General features: G+C 43.6%; 1 protein-coding gene across 2 annotated transcripts in view; it reads left to right on the top strand.

Annotated features, from left to right (window-relative positions):
- Positions 1-21,175, top strand: part of ARID5B (AT-rich interaction domain 5B) — a 184,850-nt gene that overhangs the window by 86,634 nt on the left and 77,041 nt on the right. For both annotated transcript variants that reach the window (XM_024765210.1, XM_024765211.1), the window contains one exon: positions 3,135-3,365. In XM_024765210.1, coding sequence (XP_024620978.1) covers positions 3,135-3,365 — 231 coding nt within the window. The remainder of the gene's footprint in view (positions 1-3,134; positions 3,366-21,175) is intronic.

Below are 21,175 nucleotides of genomic sequence, written 5' to 3'. Positions count from 1 at the left end.
TGCTCCGCTTCCTAAACAAGAAAACAGTTCCTCAGTTCCTCATATTTTTGGTTAAGAGAGCTTTTTTACATTTGCTGTCTTCTGTGATACCTGTAACAGTCCTGGGAAAGCGTCAAGGAGAAGGGAATTTGGTCCTGTATTCTGTTTCAGGTACATTGGGGTTTTGGATAGAAGCATATAACTGAAAACAGGAAAAAAGAAAAAAAAAAAGTATATATATATATATATATAGATTGAGAGAGAGAGAGAGAAGAGAGAGATCAAAGCACAACTGAATAAATAACTATAAGTAAAGCTCAGGTAGTGTTTTCAAAGTTTAATGTGCATGGGAGCTTGTTAAAAATATAAATTTCTGGGCCCCAACCTTAGGGTTTCTGAGTCAGAGGTTCTCATTGGGGCCCCAGAGTCTGCCTCTTTACACCCCGCTATGTGATTCTGATGCGGGCGGTCCTGGGAGCATTCTTAGAGATACTGTCTCCAGAATGAATGGACATCATAGCATGTGTTTCCATGACTTGGGGTCAGAGGGAATTTGCTATTTTTTTTCCATCAGAAAGAGCAGGACCACATGGGTTGGTTAGTGTTTTGGAAACTGCCTGATGAAAGAGGGATAAATGTTTGAAGGATGAGGTGGAGTTAAAAAAAAAAAAAAAAAGTCATTTCTAAGCACAGAACATAGCCAGGGGGCTGATTTCCTCCAGAATAGAGAATTAAGAAGAAACTAGAGATGGCATCATCATGAAAAACGGTCAGAGAAAAACAGAAGGAGAATGAAGGGATAGGAAGGAAGTGAGGTGGTCCCATGAGTCCAGGCGACATCTTCTGTTATAAAGCTAACTCTGAAGCATTCATTTTTTCACCTTTATTCAGCCTGAGAAGCATGACTTTCTCCATTTCATTCAAGAAGTCTTAGAGAAACTAGTACAGCTTCCTGCCACCCCCCACCCATTACAGAAAGCCAAGAGATTTGGAATCAACGGATATTTGAACAGTATTTACTATGTACAGGAGATGGCATTAGGGGCTGAGCATGCTGAAATAAGTCCTGAGGGTTCATGGTTATATCCCTGTCTCTCATCTTGGACGATCTTAGACAAATCTTGGTCATCCTGGACAAATAGAGTGTAACGATGCAAATGACACATTATGGGCTGCTTCTTCCACTTGTACTTAGACACTCTGGAGTTCTGATGATGTTAGGTAGATATTTCCAATAAAACATTTTTTTGCTTTAACTCTGTAGAAAGCACAGATTTGAACCCAAAGTACGAACTAGTGTCTTGATCTGTAAAAATCTCAAATTGGCGTGTCTTGGGACATACATCAGCATCTCAAAACTACTTTTCACTGGGGACTTGTTTTCAGTGTAGACTTATTTCCTTTTAATTAAGTGTGCCAGCTGATGAAGTGGCTACCCACAAGCCAGGCTGGAGTCTAAGCGACATAAACCGTTAAAAGACGTCATCTGGAAAGCAGCTAAACGTCTCCATTCTCGAAGAAGCCTCCAGCCTGCGGAGCTAAGTGAACGTAATGAGAAATACATCTGGGTAATGGCGTCCTATCTGAAAAGGTCGCATGCACACCTTCCTTTGGTACTGGTTATGTCCCATCATTACGTTCTGTCCTTGCTCATTCGTCTCCCACTGGCTACCAGATGGCCACGACAGTGTTGGTATCCTTAACAACTGTTTTGTGCAGTTCCCTGCAGCATCGTAAAGGCTTGAAATATTGAGTGTTTTCCCTTTGGATAAGCAACTGACGTATCTGGGAATTGCTTACAAATGCCCTGAAGATGTGGTTATAGAGAGCGATGGCAAACTGGGTCGTGGAGCCTAAATCCAGCTTGACGTCGTGCAGGTGGCAGGATAGCAGAGGGAGGGGGTGCCATTTCTCAAGCTTAAGATGAAGGAAGGATTCATGCATGCGGAATCTGGGTTTTGTAAATGAGCACTTAATATGGTGAGATGTAAATAAGCATTAAGATCACATTGTAAGAGGGAGTTTCGTTAAAGTTGCTGAAACGTTCTCCTGAGTTAAGTTGGTTCTGATGGAGCTCCCACAAAGAGGCCTGGGGAGTCCTCTCAGTGTGGTCCTCTGCGTTGTGCTAAGTTACCAGATGGATTTGAGAAACGTTAGAAGATAGGGGGTATGGGGCTCCCCTGGTGGCGCAGTGTGAGAGTCCGCCTGCTGATGCAGGGGACGCGGTCAGGGGGTATGGGTTGGGGGGAGGGCGGGGGGAAGGTGGATGTATCAGTCACATTGAAATGGATCATGCTGCAAAAACAACCTCCAAATCACAGTCTCACTTGAAACAACAAGTGCTTACATTTATACATCCCTTTAGGACCAACCAGGGGCTTTGCTCTGTGTTATCCTCACTCAAGACCAAGACTGGCAGAGTAGCCACTGTCTGAAACATTACAGATGTCCAGAACGAAGGGAGGGAGAGAGTGTGGTCCATTGTCCACTGGCTCTTAAAGTAGCCACCCACTGCTGCCATATTTCATTGGCCAGAACAAGTCACACAGCCGTTTGTCCTCAGTGGGCAGGGAAGTACGGCCTTTCCACAGGACCATAAAGAGGATGAGAAATATTCATTGAGCAAAACTAACAACCACCAGAGCAGATAATGATGCTGTTTAGACCCACAGACATCGCTCTGGGGCCAGATGACCTTTACAGGGGCTTTAAGCGCTGAAAGATGACATAATCCAAAATAAAAGCAATACCAAACTGTGGAAAGAAGTATAAAGAAGCTCAGCAAAATTCTGAGTTTTTCCTACGGTGATGCCTTTAATGCTTAAAATATATATATACATCAGATTCTTTCAAGACGGTTTTCTGGTTCTGCTGCTTGCCAGTGACCTAAACATTGCGTAATCTGTCTGTGGGGTTATCCATCCCACTCTTTTCCTTTTCTCTGCCTGAGGTTTTTTCATGGATCTGGAGGGGTGATGGTGCTGAGAGGATGCTGGCAGTAGCCGAACTGTGCTAAAGATAAACTGATACAAGAGTCTTTTTGAAGACTCTATTTTTGGTACAAAACCAGAGGTGGTCATTGAAATGACGCCAGGACCACGACAATTCTCTGTTGGAGCGAAAAGGGTAATGGAAGTGTTTTCTCGTTTGTCTAGGGGAGGACGAGGAAGAAACGAACGTGATAGTTCTCAGCTACCCTCAGTACTGCCGCTACCGCTCGATGCTGAAACGCATCCAGGATAAGCCGTCTTCCATTCTCACGGACCAGTTTGCGTTGGCCCTGGGGGGCATCGCAGTGGTCAGCAAGAACCCTCAGATCCTGTACTGTCGGGACACCTTTGACCACCCAACTCTCATAGAAAATGAGAGCATATGCGATGAGTTTGGTGAGTCTTTTTTTTTTTTTTTTTCCAACATGAAACTTGTGCGTGTGTGTCTGGCTGTTTTCAGTTCTTGTGAAGAGCTGCGACGGGGAACGGGGCTTACTTCGACAAGCCCAGTGTGCCACCCACCCCCGCAATGATTGCGGCATAAGACGTCATTGCCTACTTGGCAGCCTGTGTGTACCAGGGCCCAGGATTATTCTTTAGAATTTGTTGTTCAAGACAGAGTCTGGAGTTGCTTGGTCAACCTTGAAATTGGACTTTATAGGACAGGAAGCTTTTATGCTAGTTGCTTCTTAAAAGGGTTCGGCTATTCAGATACTGATGTTCTTCGTTTAACTGATCACTTCCTTTTCAGTGGTATAAGGAGCTATAAAAATTCACCAGTTTAAAAAAAACACACCAGTTTAACCACCTCAGTATCATAAGGTAAATAGATATAGATAGATAGATATAGACAGATAATAGATCCCCATGCCCCTTAATTTTGTCATATACATATATCTTTATACACTGTGCCCATCAGAGATGGATATGTGCACACATATCTGTATCTGCATCTCTGTTAACACAGCTGATTGGTCATGAGATCTCTGTAGATAGAAAGGAAGGAGGAGAAGAGAGCACATCCTAAGTTTAGAAGACCTTTCATGATGCCGTGAAAGACTGGAGGCAAGATAAAATCACATCTCTCACATCTTCACTTTCTCATCTCTTTCTTGAAGAGATTGGATCGTATCAGTGGTTCTCAATAGGCTGGGCAGGGACATCAGAATACCCAGGGGGCACGTCATCGTAGTACACGTGTCGCCTGGCAGTTCCTATACTTACAGAGGCAAAGACACCCCCAGCTCTCACCCCCTCCCTTCTCTGGGAATCACCACCGTAGAGTGAGCGGGGTGATGACTGAGCCGTGCTGGCTCCCGTGTGGGTATCTGGGTGCAGACGCAGTGGAGACCCTTGGCTTAGAGAGTATGAGGGGGTCCCTTGGGGCAGAACATTCTTTGATTCTGTTGGGTAATGTCTTTCCGAGGATGCCTAATTTTGCGGATTATTCAGGTTCAGATTATTCTGCTCAGCCGTTACAGGCCTCACCGTGGTTTGGGGGTCCACGGTGGCCTCTCCAGTCTGATTGTTCACGACTCCAGCAGCCCTGGAGCTGCTGCGGGGGTATTGTAGGTAGGTGTGTGGGCAGATGAGGGTAAGGTGACCAGACGGCTCATCTTGATCCAAGAACAAAGGGAGAAAAGAGAGGAAGGGGACCTAAGTTGATTAGACGTGACTTTTTTTTGTTGTTAACAAACTTTTTCCAGGTGCCTTTCACAACTCTGGATTATCGGTCTAAAAGAGGGTGGTAGTGTTTATGCAAGTTATGATTTTCTTATCGTTCTTAATGTTCAAATAACCTTCTTATTCAAGTAGATGAATGTATCTAATACATTTTTAAAACATACTCTCTTTTCAGATCAACATTTATAAATCTTCCCTTTTCAATACTTCTCTTTTGAGTTTTTCATCTCTAGCCCCTACTCCCAGGACAAAGCGTTTCTCTGTCCTGCTTGCTGCTCAAGAGGTCTCTAAATTCCTGAAACTAAATAGAACTGAAAAAATGCTTTCCCTCATTTAAGAGTATTCTAAATTAGAGTTTCACAGTGTAATATAATGAAAAAATGTTTTAACCTTTTTGGCTAATTTAAGAGTTATTAGTCATGGAGTTTCAAAGCTGTTGTATCTAGAATTGGTAATAGAAGTTGCAGTTTAACAACGATCACAATGGTTGTTTAAGAGTTACTAAATTAGTTTTAAATGTTCTCACAAACACAAGCATCTGACTTTTGAATGTTTTCCGGAATCTTCTTCTGGTATAGCTAATTTTAATGCTGTTTTTCTTCTCCAGACTCTTAAGGTGGAAGCTTTCTTTTGGAATGAAGGTACCTTTAAAGAGCTTCTAGATGGCTAGTCTAAAAAAGTAGACTATCAGGTTTTTTTAGTTAAGTTTATACTTCAGATAGTTGGGACTTCTTACAGGGTTTCATTTTAGGAAGTGAACAGAAAAAAAGCTTATTCTGACCCAATTTGAACACGTTCACCAACATCCCTCCCCCACCTTGCACTTCTGGTCATACATCTCAATTTCCAGAGAAATTCCTTTTAAACCTCCAACTGGTTATATTTGAAATCAACATGGGTTAAAGGGTTTGTTGAAACGCGGGGTTGGGTTTCTCCAACCAACAGTTGGTGGAAGAACATAAATTTAATTAGTGACTGGCATTAAACAAATGTTCCTAATATTAAACACTGCCAGATGACTGAAACACTTCTGTCAGATTACCGCGGGTGCCGGGGGGCCCGCAGATGAATTTTCTGCACAGTATATATTCTGTACCACACGTTTGGTGACTTCAGTAATTGGTCAGATGTCATTTAGGTAACAGTATGCCTAGGCTGTAAAAATCAAATTTTATTAGCCATATCACCAGGTGGATGAATGGTGGAGCTGATGGCAAAGAGTGCATAGCATTTAGCAGCTACGCCTTTGACACATGAAATTCATAAATTGCTATAAAATACCTCCAAGGCTCTTCTCGAAAGGACAGTGTCTGCTTTCCTACGATTAAATAATGTTTATTTCATTAACGAATATATCTTTTGCTTTCTTTTATTAAATGGGGTTACGGAGTGAGGGTGGGAGGGGGGTGTTCCAAAGATAAATAAAACACAGTCTTTGCTTGTTTGGAGGATTTAAAATCTAATTGGGGAAGACAGGATTAACGCCCCTGAAAGGTTAACTCATGTTACAGGAAAGTCAGTGATGAAGTATTGGGTGAGTGTTGTAGAAGGCAAGGCATTTCACAGTGAGCTGGGGGCATGCAGGAGGTGGCCTGGCCGGAGAGGATGGTCATATCATGGTGATGGGTCAGGGAAAGCCTTATGGAAAAGGCAGAGCTGGATCTGGTTTTTAACAGTAGGGAGAAGTGGCGGGAAGGGGAGGGATAAATTGGAAGGTTGGGATTGACGTATACACAATGCTATATGTAAAATAGATAACTAATAAGAACCTGCTGTACAGCACAGGGAACTCTGCTCAGCACTCCGTAATGGCCTATATGGGAAAAGAATCTTAAAAAAAAAAAAAGAGTGGATACATGTATATGCATAACTGATTCACTTTGCTGTACGCCTGAAACTAACACCACGTTGTAAATCAACTCTACTCCAATAAAAATTTTTAAAAAATAAAAATAGGTAGAGAGGTTATTAGAAAAGTTTTGGAAATACCTAGATCATTTAAAATTCGGGTCCGGCCTCCATTAGGAATGGCTGCCTTTGCCCTGGGTCAGCTGCTGGTCTCTCTTAGATTTGTTTGCCCTTAGTCATCACCCTCAGGAGGCCGTGCTCTCTGTGTGGGATTTATAAGTGGCCTGATGCCCGCTCTACCAGTAGGACATGAATGTGAGTCGGTGGACCTGGGCTGGGACAAACCCAGGCCACGGCTTTGGAACGGATCTGGGCATTCTTTCTCAAGCAGGGATGTCCCCTCGTTTCCTCTGTGTGCCATCCAGCTTACTCCCGTACCCCAGGTTCATCTCTGAAACTGGACTTTGCTCGTGTGACAACCTTGCCCAGCTGCTCAGACACCCCACCCCTTTTCCATTGTTTTAATGTCGTCCACTGAATAACAGATTTAATTGAACAATAAAAGTCAGGCTTTTAAATCTGCAGCGAGTCCCGGTAAATAAATTCTCCATGGAATTTTATGAAGCTGTTTAATGAAAAGTTTGATTAGAAACTATGAAAGAAAAAGAGAATAGATGAAATTTCATCCTTTAGTCCCACATGACAGTAGTGTCATTTTGATTTTTATTTACATTGAGATATTCAGCATAGAGTAAATATATCCTGGTCTTAATTAACTGTTCTCCTTCCTTGGGAAAGGTTCTTTGAGGCTTGAAGGGTTTTGATAGCGCACCATCTGCTTTCTTCAGTGTATTTTACTCAAGCCCCTTCCTGGCTTACATTGCAGCACAATGTCTAAACCTATGACATAAGCATAAATTGAATCCTATTAATGTTAGGTGATTGAAAAGCTTCAGCCTCAACATCCTGCCCGCTTTCTTCCGTCTTGTCAGTTACAATGCTCTGAAAGGCAATGTGCTGTTTTCTTAGCACAAGAGAGTTGACTATTTTTAAAACTAAAGCAAGGGACTCCGCACCAAAGCATTATGAAAACTGGTTGTCTTGCACATGCCATTAGGAAATGAGGTTATAATAACAATGAAGGGAAAGTGACATTATGAATGGCAATTTTTTTTCATAAAAATCTTTACCCTGCGTATAATTCCTGCCCCTCACTGTCCTGTCAGAATCTGTGAGCATAAGACGTTCTCTGACAGCCCCCCACCTTACTTTTACCTCTTTTTTATAATGTGATGATCCTTTTGTAAAACACGTACTGTCATTTATAGTGTGTTATTATTGTCTGTGCTGTAGAGAAAACACACACCTGCACACATTTTGTCTGTTTTTCCTGTTAGAACAATAAAATGTCCACCAGTTTATAATGCACAATGTTTACATTAATATCACACAAATTGATTTCACATGTGTGAGGTGTCGACAGCTAAATCCAAACAGAGGCACCCGCAGTATGGTAGATAAATGGATAACTTTAAGGTATTGGCTTCTATCAGAGATGTGAGGCAGACCCAATGTAAATGAGGTGAAATCAGTTTTTAAAGGTGGGTGAGGCTAAATGGATAAAGATATGGTTGGTTAAAAAATTAATAAAAGTATGGTTTATTTTGGTTTGAGTTTGGAATTGCAGAGACATAAGAAGTCATGCTTCTAAGTTCCTTGGCAGATGGTGTGTACACGTGTGCGTGTGTGCATGGGCTTCTTGACCAAGGAGTGGGATGAGGTTAAAGGAAGGATGTGGTAAATCACCCGAACGGAACAGAGATGAGGTGGACCGTCATCTTGGTGTTTGGTCCATATGGAGAACACCATGAACCCTGATCCCCGGGGAGAAGTTGGCTACATCAATATTAAGACATAGCCTCTGCTGAGGGGCTGCAGGGTAACATGTTATAGTATTGAATAAAAAGAGTGCTAGGCTTATAGGCACATAGCCCCGGTTTAATCAAGGCTCAACCGTCTGATTTGCTGTGCTCTGGGCAAGTGACGTAAGGCCCCTCACTTGTCCCATCTATAAAATCCAGTAGTAACAGCCCACTTGCCGGGCTCAGAAAAAATTTGTATTCGCTTGATTTTGTTTTTTTTAATTCTCTTGATAAATGAAGATTCTCTGTTGTTTCTATTGGAGTCTTAAGCCTCAGACAACTTGTACGTAGTCATCTAAACCTATCTTCCTCTTTGAATAATAAAGGAACCATTTTCCTAAGACTCTGGGGCTCTTACTGGAACCTTAATGGAAAAGAATAGTTTTCTACTTTTTACAGTATGTTTTAAAGACGCTTTTCTGACTCTGCCCTGAACTTTCCATTTTCCTGTGGGGTGAAATAGTGACATTATAGACAAAAGAAGAAAAAGCAAAGGGAGGGAGGGAAACAGAAGAGGGGATGAAACCTTGACATTTTATGAAAGAAAACTCAGGACCTATAAAATTATTTTGAAGTGTAAAGAACGAGCTGGATGACACTGCCTCTTCCCCTCTAAACATCACATGCTTTGCTGGAAATGAAAGGAAAGGCAGTTGTTTTGTTAAAGATCATGGGAATTTGTAAGTGAGTAAACATCTTTTTCTTGCCAAAGTAGGTTTCATGGTCTCAGTGGATTTCGATGATCTGATGGCTTTGTTCCTGGCCCATGTCCACATTCAGGCTTCCCCTGCCTGCCTGCCTACAGTGCCCACCCACCTCCCAAATGATAACAAGGCAGATGTTTCTCTTTAACTGAAGCCGGGTGGCAAAGGAGTTGTGCTTCTTGTACATTGCTGTTTCCGCGGAAGACCTTCACCTTCAGAGATCTCGCTTGGAGGACTGCTTTGTCTTGGAAGTTTTCTAGAGGTTCTGTTTATCATAGAGGATGGTCTCACCACGACCACTCCTGGTTACCTGCTCTTTATTCCATGTAGCTGCCAAAGCAGGGCCAGAGAGAATGTTAAGTTCATCATACCACAGTCAACCAAACCGCAATACGTCTGCTGGTAGAGGTGTGTGGGATGTGCTCTAGAGTACATGGAATGGTGGACATGGGGCTTTGGCTTCCAGGACAGCGAGACACAAAGAGGACTGGAGAACAGGCCTCCTTGGGCAGAGGCATTGGAAGCTAGGGTGCCAACCCTTTTGGGGGTTAATAAAAAGAATTTTTATGTTGCTATTGTAAATTAATGTACGGAGTCGTGATATATGAAGTGGGTAGGATTAGTGGATTTCTCTTCTGTTTTTAGAACTTAAAATGTATTTTAAAATAACTCTGGACTCCTTTTGTAGCTGAGTGGACTCCATAGGTTATTAGAAACTATTTGGACTGATGGGTTCAATACACTCTGTTCACCCCAGAAGAAAGGATTTGTGTCTACATTGACTAATATTTCACCTAGGATTTTATCGAGAAAAGCAAGAAAGTTATATCCTATTACTTTAGCAAGATCAACATGTTCCTCTCCAGGGTGAAACAGATATTTTTATCAGTTAAAACGCGCGCACGCACACACACACACCACACACGACTGGAAGGAGCCAGGTCATTGAAAAATCACAGGCAAAAGTGCTGGTTAGGGGTAGGGTTGGTGGAATGAGGTCCCGAGTAAGTCTGTGTTCATTTGATTTTTAAAATCTTCTTGATCCATGAAGATTCTCTCTGAACTCCTTCATTCTATCCTGTCAGGGAAACTGGATTGATTTAAGTTCCTTGGACTTTGGGTGAGGCTCTCTGGGGATGCTTAGGGCAGGACGTTGTCTGATACACAGTATGCCCATATCCAATCCTGTGTTTCACCAAATATCTATTCCAAACCTACAGTGCGGCAAGTGGTGCCTGTGCATACAGTTGTGAACAAGACAGAAAAATTCCCTACTCTTAAGGATCTTACAGCGTAGTATGCGGCAAGGGTACTAGCAAAATGTGGGATAGCCGTGACCACACCTCCTAGGTGTAGACCATACCTCACGGGGTTGTTGTGAAGATTAAATGAGTTAACCGCTTAAAGCGCTTAGATGGAACATGGCAGGTACTGCTTAAGTACTCAGGTTCACAGAATCTTCTTGTACCTCTTGCACCACCCGATACTACCTTAACCACATATGGGGTCCACAGTGATGCCTCAAAAAACATGCACAAAATCATTTCATACCTATACAGCCTCCTAGGGAGAATGAGGTATCATTTGCTACTTAAACTCATTTGACATCCATTCATTCCAGAAATACTTGTTTGTTTGTTCTTCTGCCTGGAATGTGTTTCCACAGATATCATGGGTCTGGCTTCTTCTCGTCATTCCAGCCTCAGCTCAAATGTCTCCTCCCCAGAGAAGTCTTCTCTGACCTTGCCTCTTCCACAGATCTGGCTCTGTCCCATCGCCCAGTGTCTCCTTATCTTCCTGTCCCTCATCCCTATCGGAAATGAACTCCTGTATCTGTCTCTTTACGTGTTTTAGTCTGTCGGCTTCCTCCCCACCCATACTATATGTAAGCTGTTTAAGAGCAAGGAGCTCTTCTGTCTTTTCACAACCATGTGCCTGGGGACCAGAACAATACCTGGCACGTAGTAGGGATATAATAAATATCGGTTACACGAATGAACGGATACGTGCATACTGCGTATCGATAGCATTGCTCTCTGCCAGTTTGCAGGTGAGGACACTGAAGCACAGCAACGGGACACAGCTAGCAAGTGGTAAAACCAGGACTTGAACCTAGACAGTGTGACTCTTAACCGTTATACTTGCGTGCCTCCCACCTTGGTCCCTGCTCGGGAAGAGCTGTCGGATTTCCGCAGATCATCAGGCTGCGGAATGAGGAAACAGATAACTGACCACCAGGTCTCTAGACGATCGACGTGAAATAGGTTCGGTAGGATTTAGAGGGATCGGTATGTGTTGGAGTGGTTTAGCAAGGACTGATGGTAAAGATTCAAAATAGGGAAACCATTGGATTCGGATCAAGAAACTCTGATGCCAACGTCTTCTCTTGTCTATGTTACACCAGTCTCCCTGCTTCAGCCCTTGCTGTCCTTTGGTCTCTTTTCAAGACAGCAGTCGGAATGACCATTTCCGTGCTCAGATCTCCCAGTGGCTTCCCACTCCATCAGAGAAGCAGATGTGAGTATCGAGCCCTTTAAGAGCTGGAACTCTTTAGAAGTTGAAGGGGGCAGTAGTAAACTAGCCTGTGTTCTCCCGGACCCGTTTTAAGGCATGGGATTGCGATGCTGACAGGACTCGCCTTATGCACCTCTCTGTAATTTTCTGCTCAGAGTGCATTGGCTTTCCCAACTTGGCATCCTTGTTTTTAATGAAAAAATTATAGGTCTAATTTCAAAAAATGAAATGTATGCAAGCTTTCCTGCTTCTGTCACTTCTTTATTCCTGTAGCACATAAATCATTTCCCTTTTTAAAATTAAATTTCGTTTGCCATGATTTGGAAATGGGTTTTCAAAGGACGCTGAGTAGCCAGGCTCTTGGCAAGGGAGCTAGCTGTGATGCCTGCTTAGGAAATCTCCTCATTGCTGGCTGGCGTGGGCCTTGATTCCATCATCTGGGCTTTATGCTCCCTTTGGAAGTTGCCTAGAAGTTCTCTCCCTAAGACTCCTCTCTGAACTGCCTTTCTGGCTATCCAGTCGCCATCTTGGAGGACGAAAGAACGTGGGACTTGGGCAGAAGAAGGCTGTGCGTTCTGATGCTTCTTGGGTTCTTATCCACACATTCACTGAGCACCAGCTCTGTTGAAGGCAGAGCTCCAGACGTTGTTGGGATCTTGGTCTCTGTTCTCAAGACACTTACAAATCAAGGTGGTTGAGATAACCCGTAGAGCAGTGGTCACTGCCACTGTTATCTGTGATCCTTTTAACAATCCTGCCTTTGACCCATGAGCAACCTTAGGGTCACACGGTGGCTGCAGGGTCACAGGTCTAACATGCTGCTGACGTGCGAGTTGTAGCGCCCCCTTCCCGGGCTGCTGACCACCGTGAGCACACTTTCCACCACAGCGTGAGAGGAGCGTGGAGCTAAGAGTCTGGAGTTACTTTGGCATTCAGAGAGATGATATCGTGAAGCTTTAGCAAATGGGAAAGCTCTGCCATCTCATGGAGGCTGCCGGGCAGTCTGTGAAGGGCGAACTGAGAAGGTCAAAGGCTAGGTGCCACTGGAGTTAAAAGATGTACGAAAGAGGAGGTGCGGAGGTCAGGGAGGCCTCTTAGAGGAAGTGGATCTTCAGCTGGACCTTGAGGGATTCAAAAAGGAGGAAGTTATTTCAGGTGAGGAGGTGGAAAATACTATGGACTTTGAAGCTCAGAGAATGAGGTTTCTTTCCTCTGCCATTTTTAGCTTTCAGCATAGACAAAAAAACAGCCTCCACGAGCAGAACATTTATTTTTCCTCCTAGAAGATGTCACCTTCCCCTGAGGACTCACGTGCTCATGAGTCCTTCTCTCACAGGCCCCGTTGTGGTTAAGACCCAGAGGAAACCTCTTGGAGGAAAAATCAATGTGTCTCTTATTAAATTGGAAATGTTTGTTTGGGTGTATAAGAGAGGGAGGGCTGCACGAGCTTCGCAGCAGCGGGTAAAGGAGCGAGGTGCCTGCTTGATTTCCTAGCTGTTTAAAGGGCTGCTTCTAGGCTGAACGAGTAGCTTCAGAATAATCATCTTGGACACTTTGCTCCTTATCCCTTTCGTGTTACTCAGTACTTTTCCAAAGTTATTTTTTCCTTCTGCTTGGTATTAAAGTTACCAGCGTCAACTGCATTTCTCTTCACTAGATTCTAAGCTCCTGCGGGGGAGGGGGGTGGTAAGAATCATGCCATACTCATCTTTGTAACAACATATGCTTGTGGAAATAATATAAAAACCCTGCTAGGTTCCAGAGGGCTTCAAATCTCCATCATCTATCTTATCACCTTCCTTAGAGTCAAGTATTTCTTGACCTCAATCTTTAAACTTTAGCTCATCGCCAGTTGATTTAATTCTCAAGGGAACATGTCTAGCTCAAAGCAACCAGGTTTCTCTCAACATTTACTCACCTTTTCAAACTAGAGGAACAGTCTTCATAAATTGGTCAGTGTCTTTGGTTGAATATTGTTCACTTCTTACGAAGCTTAACAGTCCCTGGAGTCTGCACAGCCTCTAAGTTGCTCTTTCTGAGGAAGTCGAGGAGCATCCTTAAGTTAGGGCAAATGGTAGCCTGTATCCAGAAATTAGTGCATCCACCTTTCCCGCCTCTCACGTTCAGATATCAGAATTCATTGTGGACATCAAGGAATGGTGGCGGTCTGTTGGTGGAAATGTAAATTGATACAGCCACTATGGAGAACAGTATGGAGGTTCCTTAAAAAACTAAAAATAGATGTAAACTAAAAACAGATGAATGGATAGAGAAGATGTGGCACATGTATACAAGGGAATATTACTCAGCCATGAAAAGAAATGAAATTGAGTTATTTGTAGTGAGGTGGATGGACCTAGAGTCTGTCATAGAGAGTGAAGTAAGTCAGAAAGAGTAAAACAAATACCATATGCTAACACATATATATGGAATCTTAAAAAAAAGGTTCTGAAGAACCTAAGGGCAGGACAGGAATAAAGATGCAGACGTAGAGAATGGACTTGAGGACACAGGGAGGGGGAAGGGTAAGCTGGGACGAAGTGAGAGAGTGGCATGGGCATATACACGCTACCAAACGTAAAATAGACAGCTAGTGGGAACCAACTGCATAGCACAGGGAGATCAGCTCTGTGCTTTGTGACCACCTAGAGGGGTGGGATACGGAGGGTGTGAGGGAAACGCAAGAGAGAGGAGATATGGGGATATATGTATACGTATAGCTGATTCACTTTGTTATACAGCAGAAACTAACACACCATTGTAAAGCAATTATACTCCAATAAAGATGTTAAAAAAAAAAAAAGGAATGGTGGAGGGACCGTTAGCATACAGAACACTGGCAAGTTCTAATTAAATGTGGGTTCTCTGGATCAGGAACATAGTATATATAGATCACAGTTCAGGCTGGAATCATATCAGAAAGTGTTGGGAAGGAAGAGGCTTAGCCAGTATAATGTTCACTATTCCGAAGATCACTTAGTGGATGGCACTTACGGCCAAGGATACTTTATGGATCCCGGACTTGCTCTGTGTTATTTATGGATGAGGATGAGGTCTTCTGGCTCCCAGGAGAGTTCCACAGGGGATCCTGCATGGGGCAGGTTCACCACACGCAGGGTTTAGCAGGTCACACTTTCTTCCTCACAGTCCCAGACATGAGCGGTAGGTCTTTTAAATAAGAGATAAAATATTTTAACGAAGATCTCACACACAGTGCCAGAAACTGTACTCTCGCAGGGCACTGACTACTGCCCCATCCCCAGCACATGGGCTTTCAGAGAGGAGGAGGGGGTTGGTAATAGTTGGTTCTTCTGAGGTTTGTTTTTATCGAAGCACCGATGACAGGTCTTATGCTCTAGGGAGCGCGTTCTGTCCCATAGTTCTTTTTTTTTTTTTTTTAAATAAATAATTTATTTATTTTTGGCTGCACTGGGTCTTCATTGCTGTGCGCGGGCTTTCTCTAGTTGCGGTGAGCAAGGGCTACCCTTCGTTGCGGTGCGCGGGCTTCTCATTGCGGTGGCTTCTCTTGTTGCGGAGCACGGGCTCTAGGCACGCGGGCTTCAGTAGTTGTGGCACATGGGCTCAGTAGTTGTGGTTCGCAGGCTCTAGAGTGCAGGCTCAGTAGTTGTGGGGCACGGGCTTAGTTGCACCACGGCATGTGGGATCTTCCTGGGCCAGGGCTCGAACCTGTGTCCCCTGTATTGGCAGGCGGATTCTTTACCACTGTGCCACCAGGGAAGCCCTGTCCCATAGTTCTTGAAAGAAGGGAAGATATGAAATGTGTGAGGACTTGAACAAACAGGGAGTATTGTGGAGCCCCGCCTTAGTTGACTTGCTGACCTCATCATCCCGAGCTGAGGAGGTGACCTCAGAGTTGTAGAGTGTGGTCTCACCACTGCCAGCCCTGGTAATTGCTCATTTCGTCCTCAGCCCTGCATTCACAGCTCACAAGAGGAATGTCCTTCTCCTGGAAGAGCCTTCCTTAGACATTTCAAAGATCTTCCCCCAGTCTTTGATGCCTTACCTCTGAACACCTCTATATAACCAAGAGGACAGGTGTCACCGGCCCCACTGGGCAGTTGAACTGATCAGGAAAATCAGTGGCTAAACATTAGTGCAGTCGTGGTGGGACCTCAATAGGACTCGAGCATCAGCTTCTCACCCTGTGCCTAAGTGCTCTCCCCCGCAAGTGTGACCCAGTGCTGCAGGGTATGGCATCACAGCTGCAAGATTATATGCAGCAAACTCTAATTAACCAGAATCTTCAGTTAACCAGATGTTCCCCATCCCCCATCCCCTTTGTACAATAGGAAAAAAATAGTAAAAAAAAAAAAAAAAAAAAGACCCAGCTCATATGTTTTTCAAAATAATTTTCTCAAGAAATTACTTCCATTATGGAAAATACAAGTATGATAATAATAATAATAATTGCCACTCTTCTCTGAGTATGGACCACATGTCAGGCCTTAGGCTAAGCCCTTCCCATGCATTTTCTTGCTTAATCTTTACAGCACCCCGGGACTTCCCTGGTGGCGCAGTGGTAAAGAATCTGCCTGCCAATGCATGGGACATGGGTTCAAGCCCTGGTCCGGGAAGATCCCCTAGCTGCGGAGCAGCTAGGCCCGTGCGCCACAACTACTGAGCCTGCGCTGTAGAGCCCGCAAGCCACAACTACTAAGCCCGCGTGCCACAACTACTGAAGCCCGCGTGCCTAGAGCCCGTGCTTTGCAACAGGAGAGGCCACCGTGGTGAGAGGCCCGCGCGCTGCAATGAAGAGTGGCCCCCGCACATCACAACTGGAGAGGGCCCGTGTGCAGCAATGAAGACCCGACACAGCCAAAAATAAATAATAAATAAATTTATTTAGAAAAAAATCTTTACAGCACCCCTATAAGGAGGCTCGTATTAACCATCACTTCACAGAGGAACAAACAGACGCTCAGAAAGTTTACAGCAAGTAAGCCACACAGCTAGTAAGTGGTGAGGCTGGGCTCCAGTTCAGGTCTGTCTGGCTTCAAAGCTGGTGTTCTCATCCACTCTGATATTGCCTACCTAAATGGCATGAATAATCTCATCATTGTTCATCCATTTCCTTCCAGTCTTTTTCCAAAGCATTTTTATTGAGAACATCTTATATATGGAATTGTATCTTAAAATTTTAGTTATTACAAAATAAACCTTTCCTCATATTATTGTCAACATTTTTATAAACACCATTTTTTTTAAGATGTTGGGGGTAGGAGTTTATTAATTAATTAATTAATTTTTGCTGTGTTGGGTCTTCGTTTCTGTGCGAGGGCTTTCTCTAGTTGTGGCAAGCGGGGGCCACTCTTCATCGCGGCGCACGGGCCTCTCACTGTCACGGCCTCTCTTGTTGCGGATCACAGGCTCCAGACACGCAGGCTCAGTAGTTGTGGCTCACGGGCCTAGTTGCCCCGCGGCATGTGGGATCCTCCTAGACCAGGGCTCGAACCCGTGTCCCCTGCATTAGCAGGCAGATACTCAACCACTGCGCCACCAGGGAAGCCCTATAAACACCATTTTAATGGTTGCATAATAGTACATAAAATGAGTGTATCTGAGTTTACATAATCTCTTTCTGTTAGAAGTTTATATCATTTCCTCCAGAGTTTTGTTTTGTTGCTTTAATGTATAATTAACACTGTAATGAACATCTTTATCTATACAAATATCAGCATTTTGATGATTTCTTTAGGATAAATTCCAGGAATCTCTTATTGCCAAAATTATTTTCCTTCTGAGCAATAGTGGAGAGATAGATAATCAGAGCTTGCTATGGGCTGAGTTCACAATCAGCTCTTATCTTCTGAACCTTCCACAGCTATGGCTGAAGATACAGAACCAGTGCTCAGAATGAAGACCCTGAGTTTCTGTACAGCTCTAAAGCACAACAGGAAAAAATTTCTTCAGTGGATACTGGGCTTAGGCAAGAAAGTGAGTTTAGGTAAAGATTTTCACCTCATCAGCAGTCTCTTGAAGAACTTGCTAAAATTTTGACTTTTAGTCTCAGACCTCCTGAATTTAAATGGGGAATGTCCCATGTTTTAATTACACTTCATGCACACTTAAGATTGAGGCTCAGTGTCATGGGATTGCCTAAAGTTGGCGTCGGTGGCAGTGGTAAACGAAGGATGGAAGTTGACAACGTAACTATTACCGCCACCTCCTCCTTCCTTGTTTGCTTCTGTCCAGGCATGATGGAGGAACCTTGGGCTGTAGCTGGTGCCCACATGAGTGGTACAGTGTGGCAAGAAATAGCAGCAGAAGGTGCGGTCTGTTTCTGAGGCAGTGGGCGCAGGTGAAGGCCTTGCCTTTAGTGCAGAGCCAGGACGTTGGAGAGATAATACAGTAGTGCTATCAATTCCCGAGAAACTAAGAAAAAGCACAGGAGAGGGCACTTGGGTGGAAGTCAGGAGACCTGGGTTCAGATCTGACCCTCATACTAAATAGGGAGCTTCAGCAACTCAGTTGACTTCTTTTTTTTTTTTTAATTAATTTTATCTTTATTTTTGGCTGAGTTGGGTCTTTGTTGCTGCGCCCAGGCTTTCTCTAGTTGTGGCGAGCGGGGGCTACTCTTCGTTGTGGCGTGCGGGCTTCTCATTGCGGTGGCTTCTCTTGTTGCAGAGCACGGGCTCTAGGCGTGCGGGCTTCAATAGTTGTGGCTCGCGGGCTCTAGAGCGAAGGCTCAGTAGTTGTGGCGCATGTGCTTAGTTGCTCCACGGCATGTGGGATCTTCCCGAACCAGGGCTCAAACCCATGTCCCCTGTATTGGCAGGAGGATTCTTAACCACTGCACCACCAGGGAAGGGAAGCCCCCTCAGTTGACTTCTTGTTTCCATGTCTAACATGTGCAATGGAAGGTTGGACTGGATTTTTGAGCTTTCTGGGATCTCGGCCCCTTTTGAGAATCTGATAAAAGCTATAAATCTTCTTCTGATAAGCATGTGCATGCAGATATCATCATCATCATCATCATCATGGCTCTGAACCTTATTATTAGCAAAAATTAACATATCAAGCAAATATAGAAAATTCTGCATGTATTTTTCAGGTTCACAGACTGTGTGAAACCTTGGATTAAGAATCCCAAGGCTGCATGATCTTTAAGATCCCCTTTTGTTCTCACGTTCTTGCATTCTGTCCGTGAAATAATGATTTGTAATGATTCTCTGTAAACTCTATATTTTTGTTAACTAGGACAGCTCATTTCCTGAGAATTCTGGTTAATTAAAAGTATATATATATTGGGATTGGCATACATACACTAATACGTATAAAATAGATAACTAATGAGAACCTCTACTGTATAGCACGGGGAACTCTCCTCAGTGCTCTGTGGTGACCTAAATGGGAAGGAACTCCAAGGAAGAGGGGATGTATGTATACTGTGGCTGATTCGCTTTGCTCTACAGCAGAAAGTAATACAACACTGCAAAGCAACTATACTCCAATAAAAATTAATAGAAAAAGTATATATAATAGCAGTAGCTCACACCTTTTATTGTATTGAGAGAGGTACCTAAATATAGTTTGTGTCCCTGAATGATATCCATTTAATGAATCATGTGAAAGGCTTGGTGAAGCCAACTTTACCATTTATGAAACACTTAACTACCTGCATTATCTCCTTAAATTCTCACAACCATACTTTGAGGTAGGTGTTGTTATCCCTGTTTTGCAGATGAAAAAAGTGAGGCTCAGAGCTGTTGAAGGAGGTCATTGCATAGAGTTCTTCCAGGGGTGGAGCTGGGATTCGAACCCAGCTCCGTGTCCTGTAGAATGGGTACTCTTACAGGGTGTGCTGTTCTTTGTAGTAAACTGTTGACTCCTCTGATTTACTTAAATAATAATTACAGAATCCAGCTTGTACTCAAAATTTTTGACAAAAAGGACAAAAACAGTGTTCCTACGGGTGCAGCCAACCACATTCGCTTCATTCACCTGCATGGTCCTTGCTTCCCCACCCTGGGGAATGACCATTTAGTGATTAACTCATGTGAGTTTAAACGTGGTCAGTGGCCTCAGCCTTATCTGACCTGTACTGATATCCTGCGGCAGGTGAGTTGTTAGACCGGGAAGACTGCAGCGTGTGACAAGGTCCATGCCTTCAGCAGGTATAGCATCAGGCCTGATGTTCTGTCAGTGTGCCCCGTTCCCCGCTGTGCCCATTCTCATCATGTGCTGTTGACAGTCTAGTTTAGGGCATCCCATGCCCACGGGCCACCTCTGGCCTGTCACCATGCTACAGAGATTTATTGGAACAGCGCCACACCGCACTCACACGCTTATGTGTCTTATCTATGGCTGTTTTCGTGCTGCAACAGCAGAGTGGAGCACACACCACAGAGCTGAAAATATTTACGCCTCGACCCTTTACAGAAGAATCCGCTGACCCCTGATATAGACCAAACAACTAGGTACTGTAGTTCATCAGATCTAAGACAACATGTTTGTAATACACGTCATTTTTATGTGCGCTGCTAGGAAGTAAAAAAGCGTAATTGTAACATGTTCATTGGGAGACCACCAGTTCTGGAGACCCTGAAATGTGAAAAGAATTGTGCATCTTAGAATCAAAACTTGGTACTTTTCAGAGAGATGTTTTAGAGATATTTTTTAAAAATGTAAATACGGATTGTCTTAAAGACTATTTTCCTTTGCCCATAAATCGACCAGTCTGTGGACTCCTTATGAAACTCCTTCTGAAACCTGTAATAACAGACATGTCATGGGACCCAGTGAATTAGAAAAGTGCTGGCTTTTTGGCATCTGTCTTCCCAAAGACAGTTGCTATTAATGAGTGGAGGAAATATTTTGGCATTGTTTCTCTGACACTATTTTCAACTCCTGTTAGTATAAATATTTAGGGTGTTTCAGTACAGTGGCTTGTGTGGCAGTAAATTTGTTAGTTCTTTTATCTTAGTGCTGGTATATTTGAAGAGCACGCCTGTTCTTAAAATGTGTTATGAGGCTGTGTACCAAAGGCTTTGTAGTAGTTTGGAATGGAAAACTTCTCAGATGCTGCTTATGGTCAGATTCTTACCAGTCTGAAAAATATGCTAATTACATACAAGGCTCTGAGCAAGGAGAGGGAACTCAATATTCCAATTTTCAACTTCCTCAAAACAAAAACAGGACACCACTTAATGGGGGAGGTAGTGATGAATGCTCGAACGGCATGTCCCTCGTTATGTGTATACCCGTGACCCATGATGCTTACACACATTTGCACACTCACAGAAAATGTCCAGAGAGCATCTGTATTTGCAAATATGAGTCATGTTCTGTTTCTTCTTCAAAAATCGGAAGGTAGGAATTCTGAGTCCGGCCACTTATTATTTGGCTAGTTCAGCTGCCGAGTGAATTATGAATGGCCCCCAGATGCTGTTTATAGTGATTGGATATTTTCAGTTGTGAAATAATATTTTTGTGTGTGTGCTTTTGCAAGTGATATTTCTTAAAATGCTCTACAGCATCTGAATCAGAGTTTGATGGCAGAACAGTTTGCATGTCC

This window comes from Neophocaena asiaeorientalis, unplaced genomic scaffold, assembly GCF_003031525.2.
Source record: "Neophocaena asiaeorientalis asiaeorientalis breed wild unplaced genomic scaffold, Neophocaena_asiaeorientalis_V1.1 scaffold183, whole genome shotgun sequence".
Taxonomy (NCBI): domain Eukaryota; kingdom Metazoa; phylum Chordata; class Mammalia; order Artiodactyla; family Phocoenidae; genus Neophocaena; species Neophocaena asiaeorientalis.
Note: the sequence above shows the minus strand (reverse complement) of the source record. Positions and strands in the feature narration are given on the sequence as shown.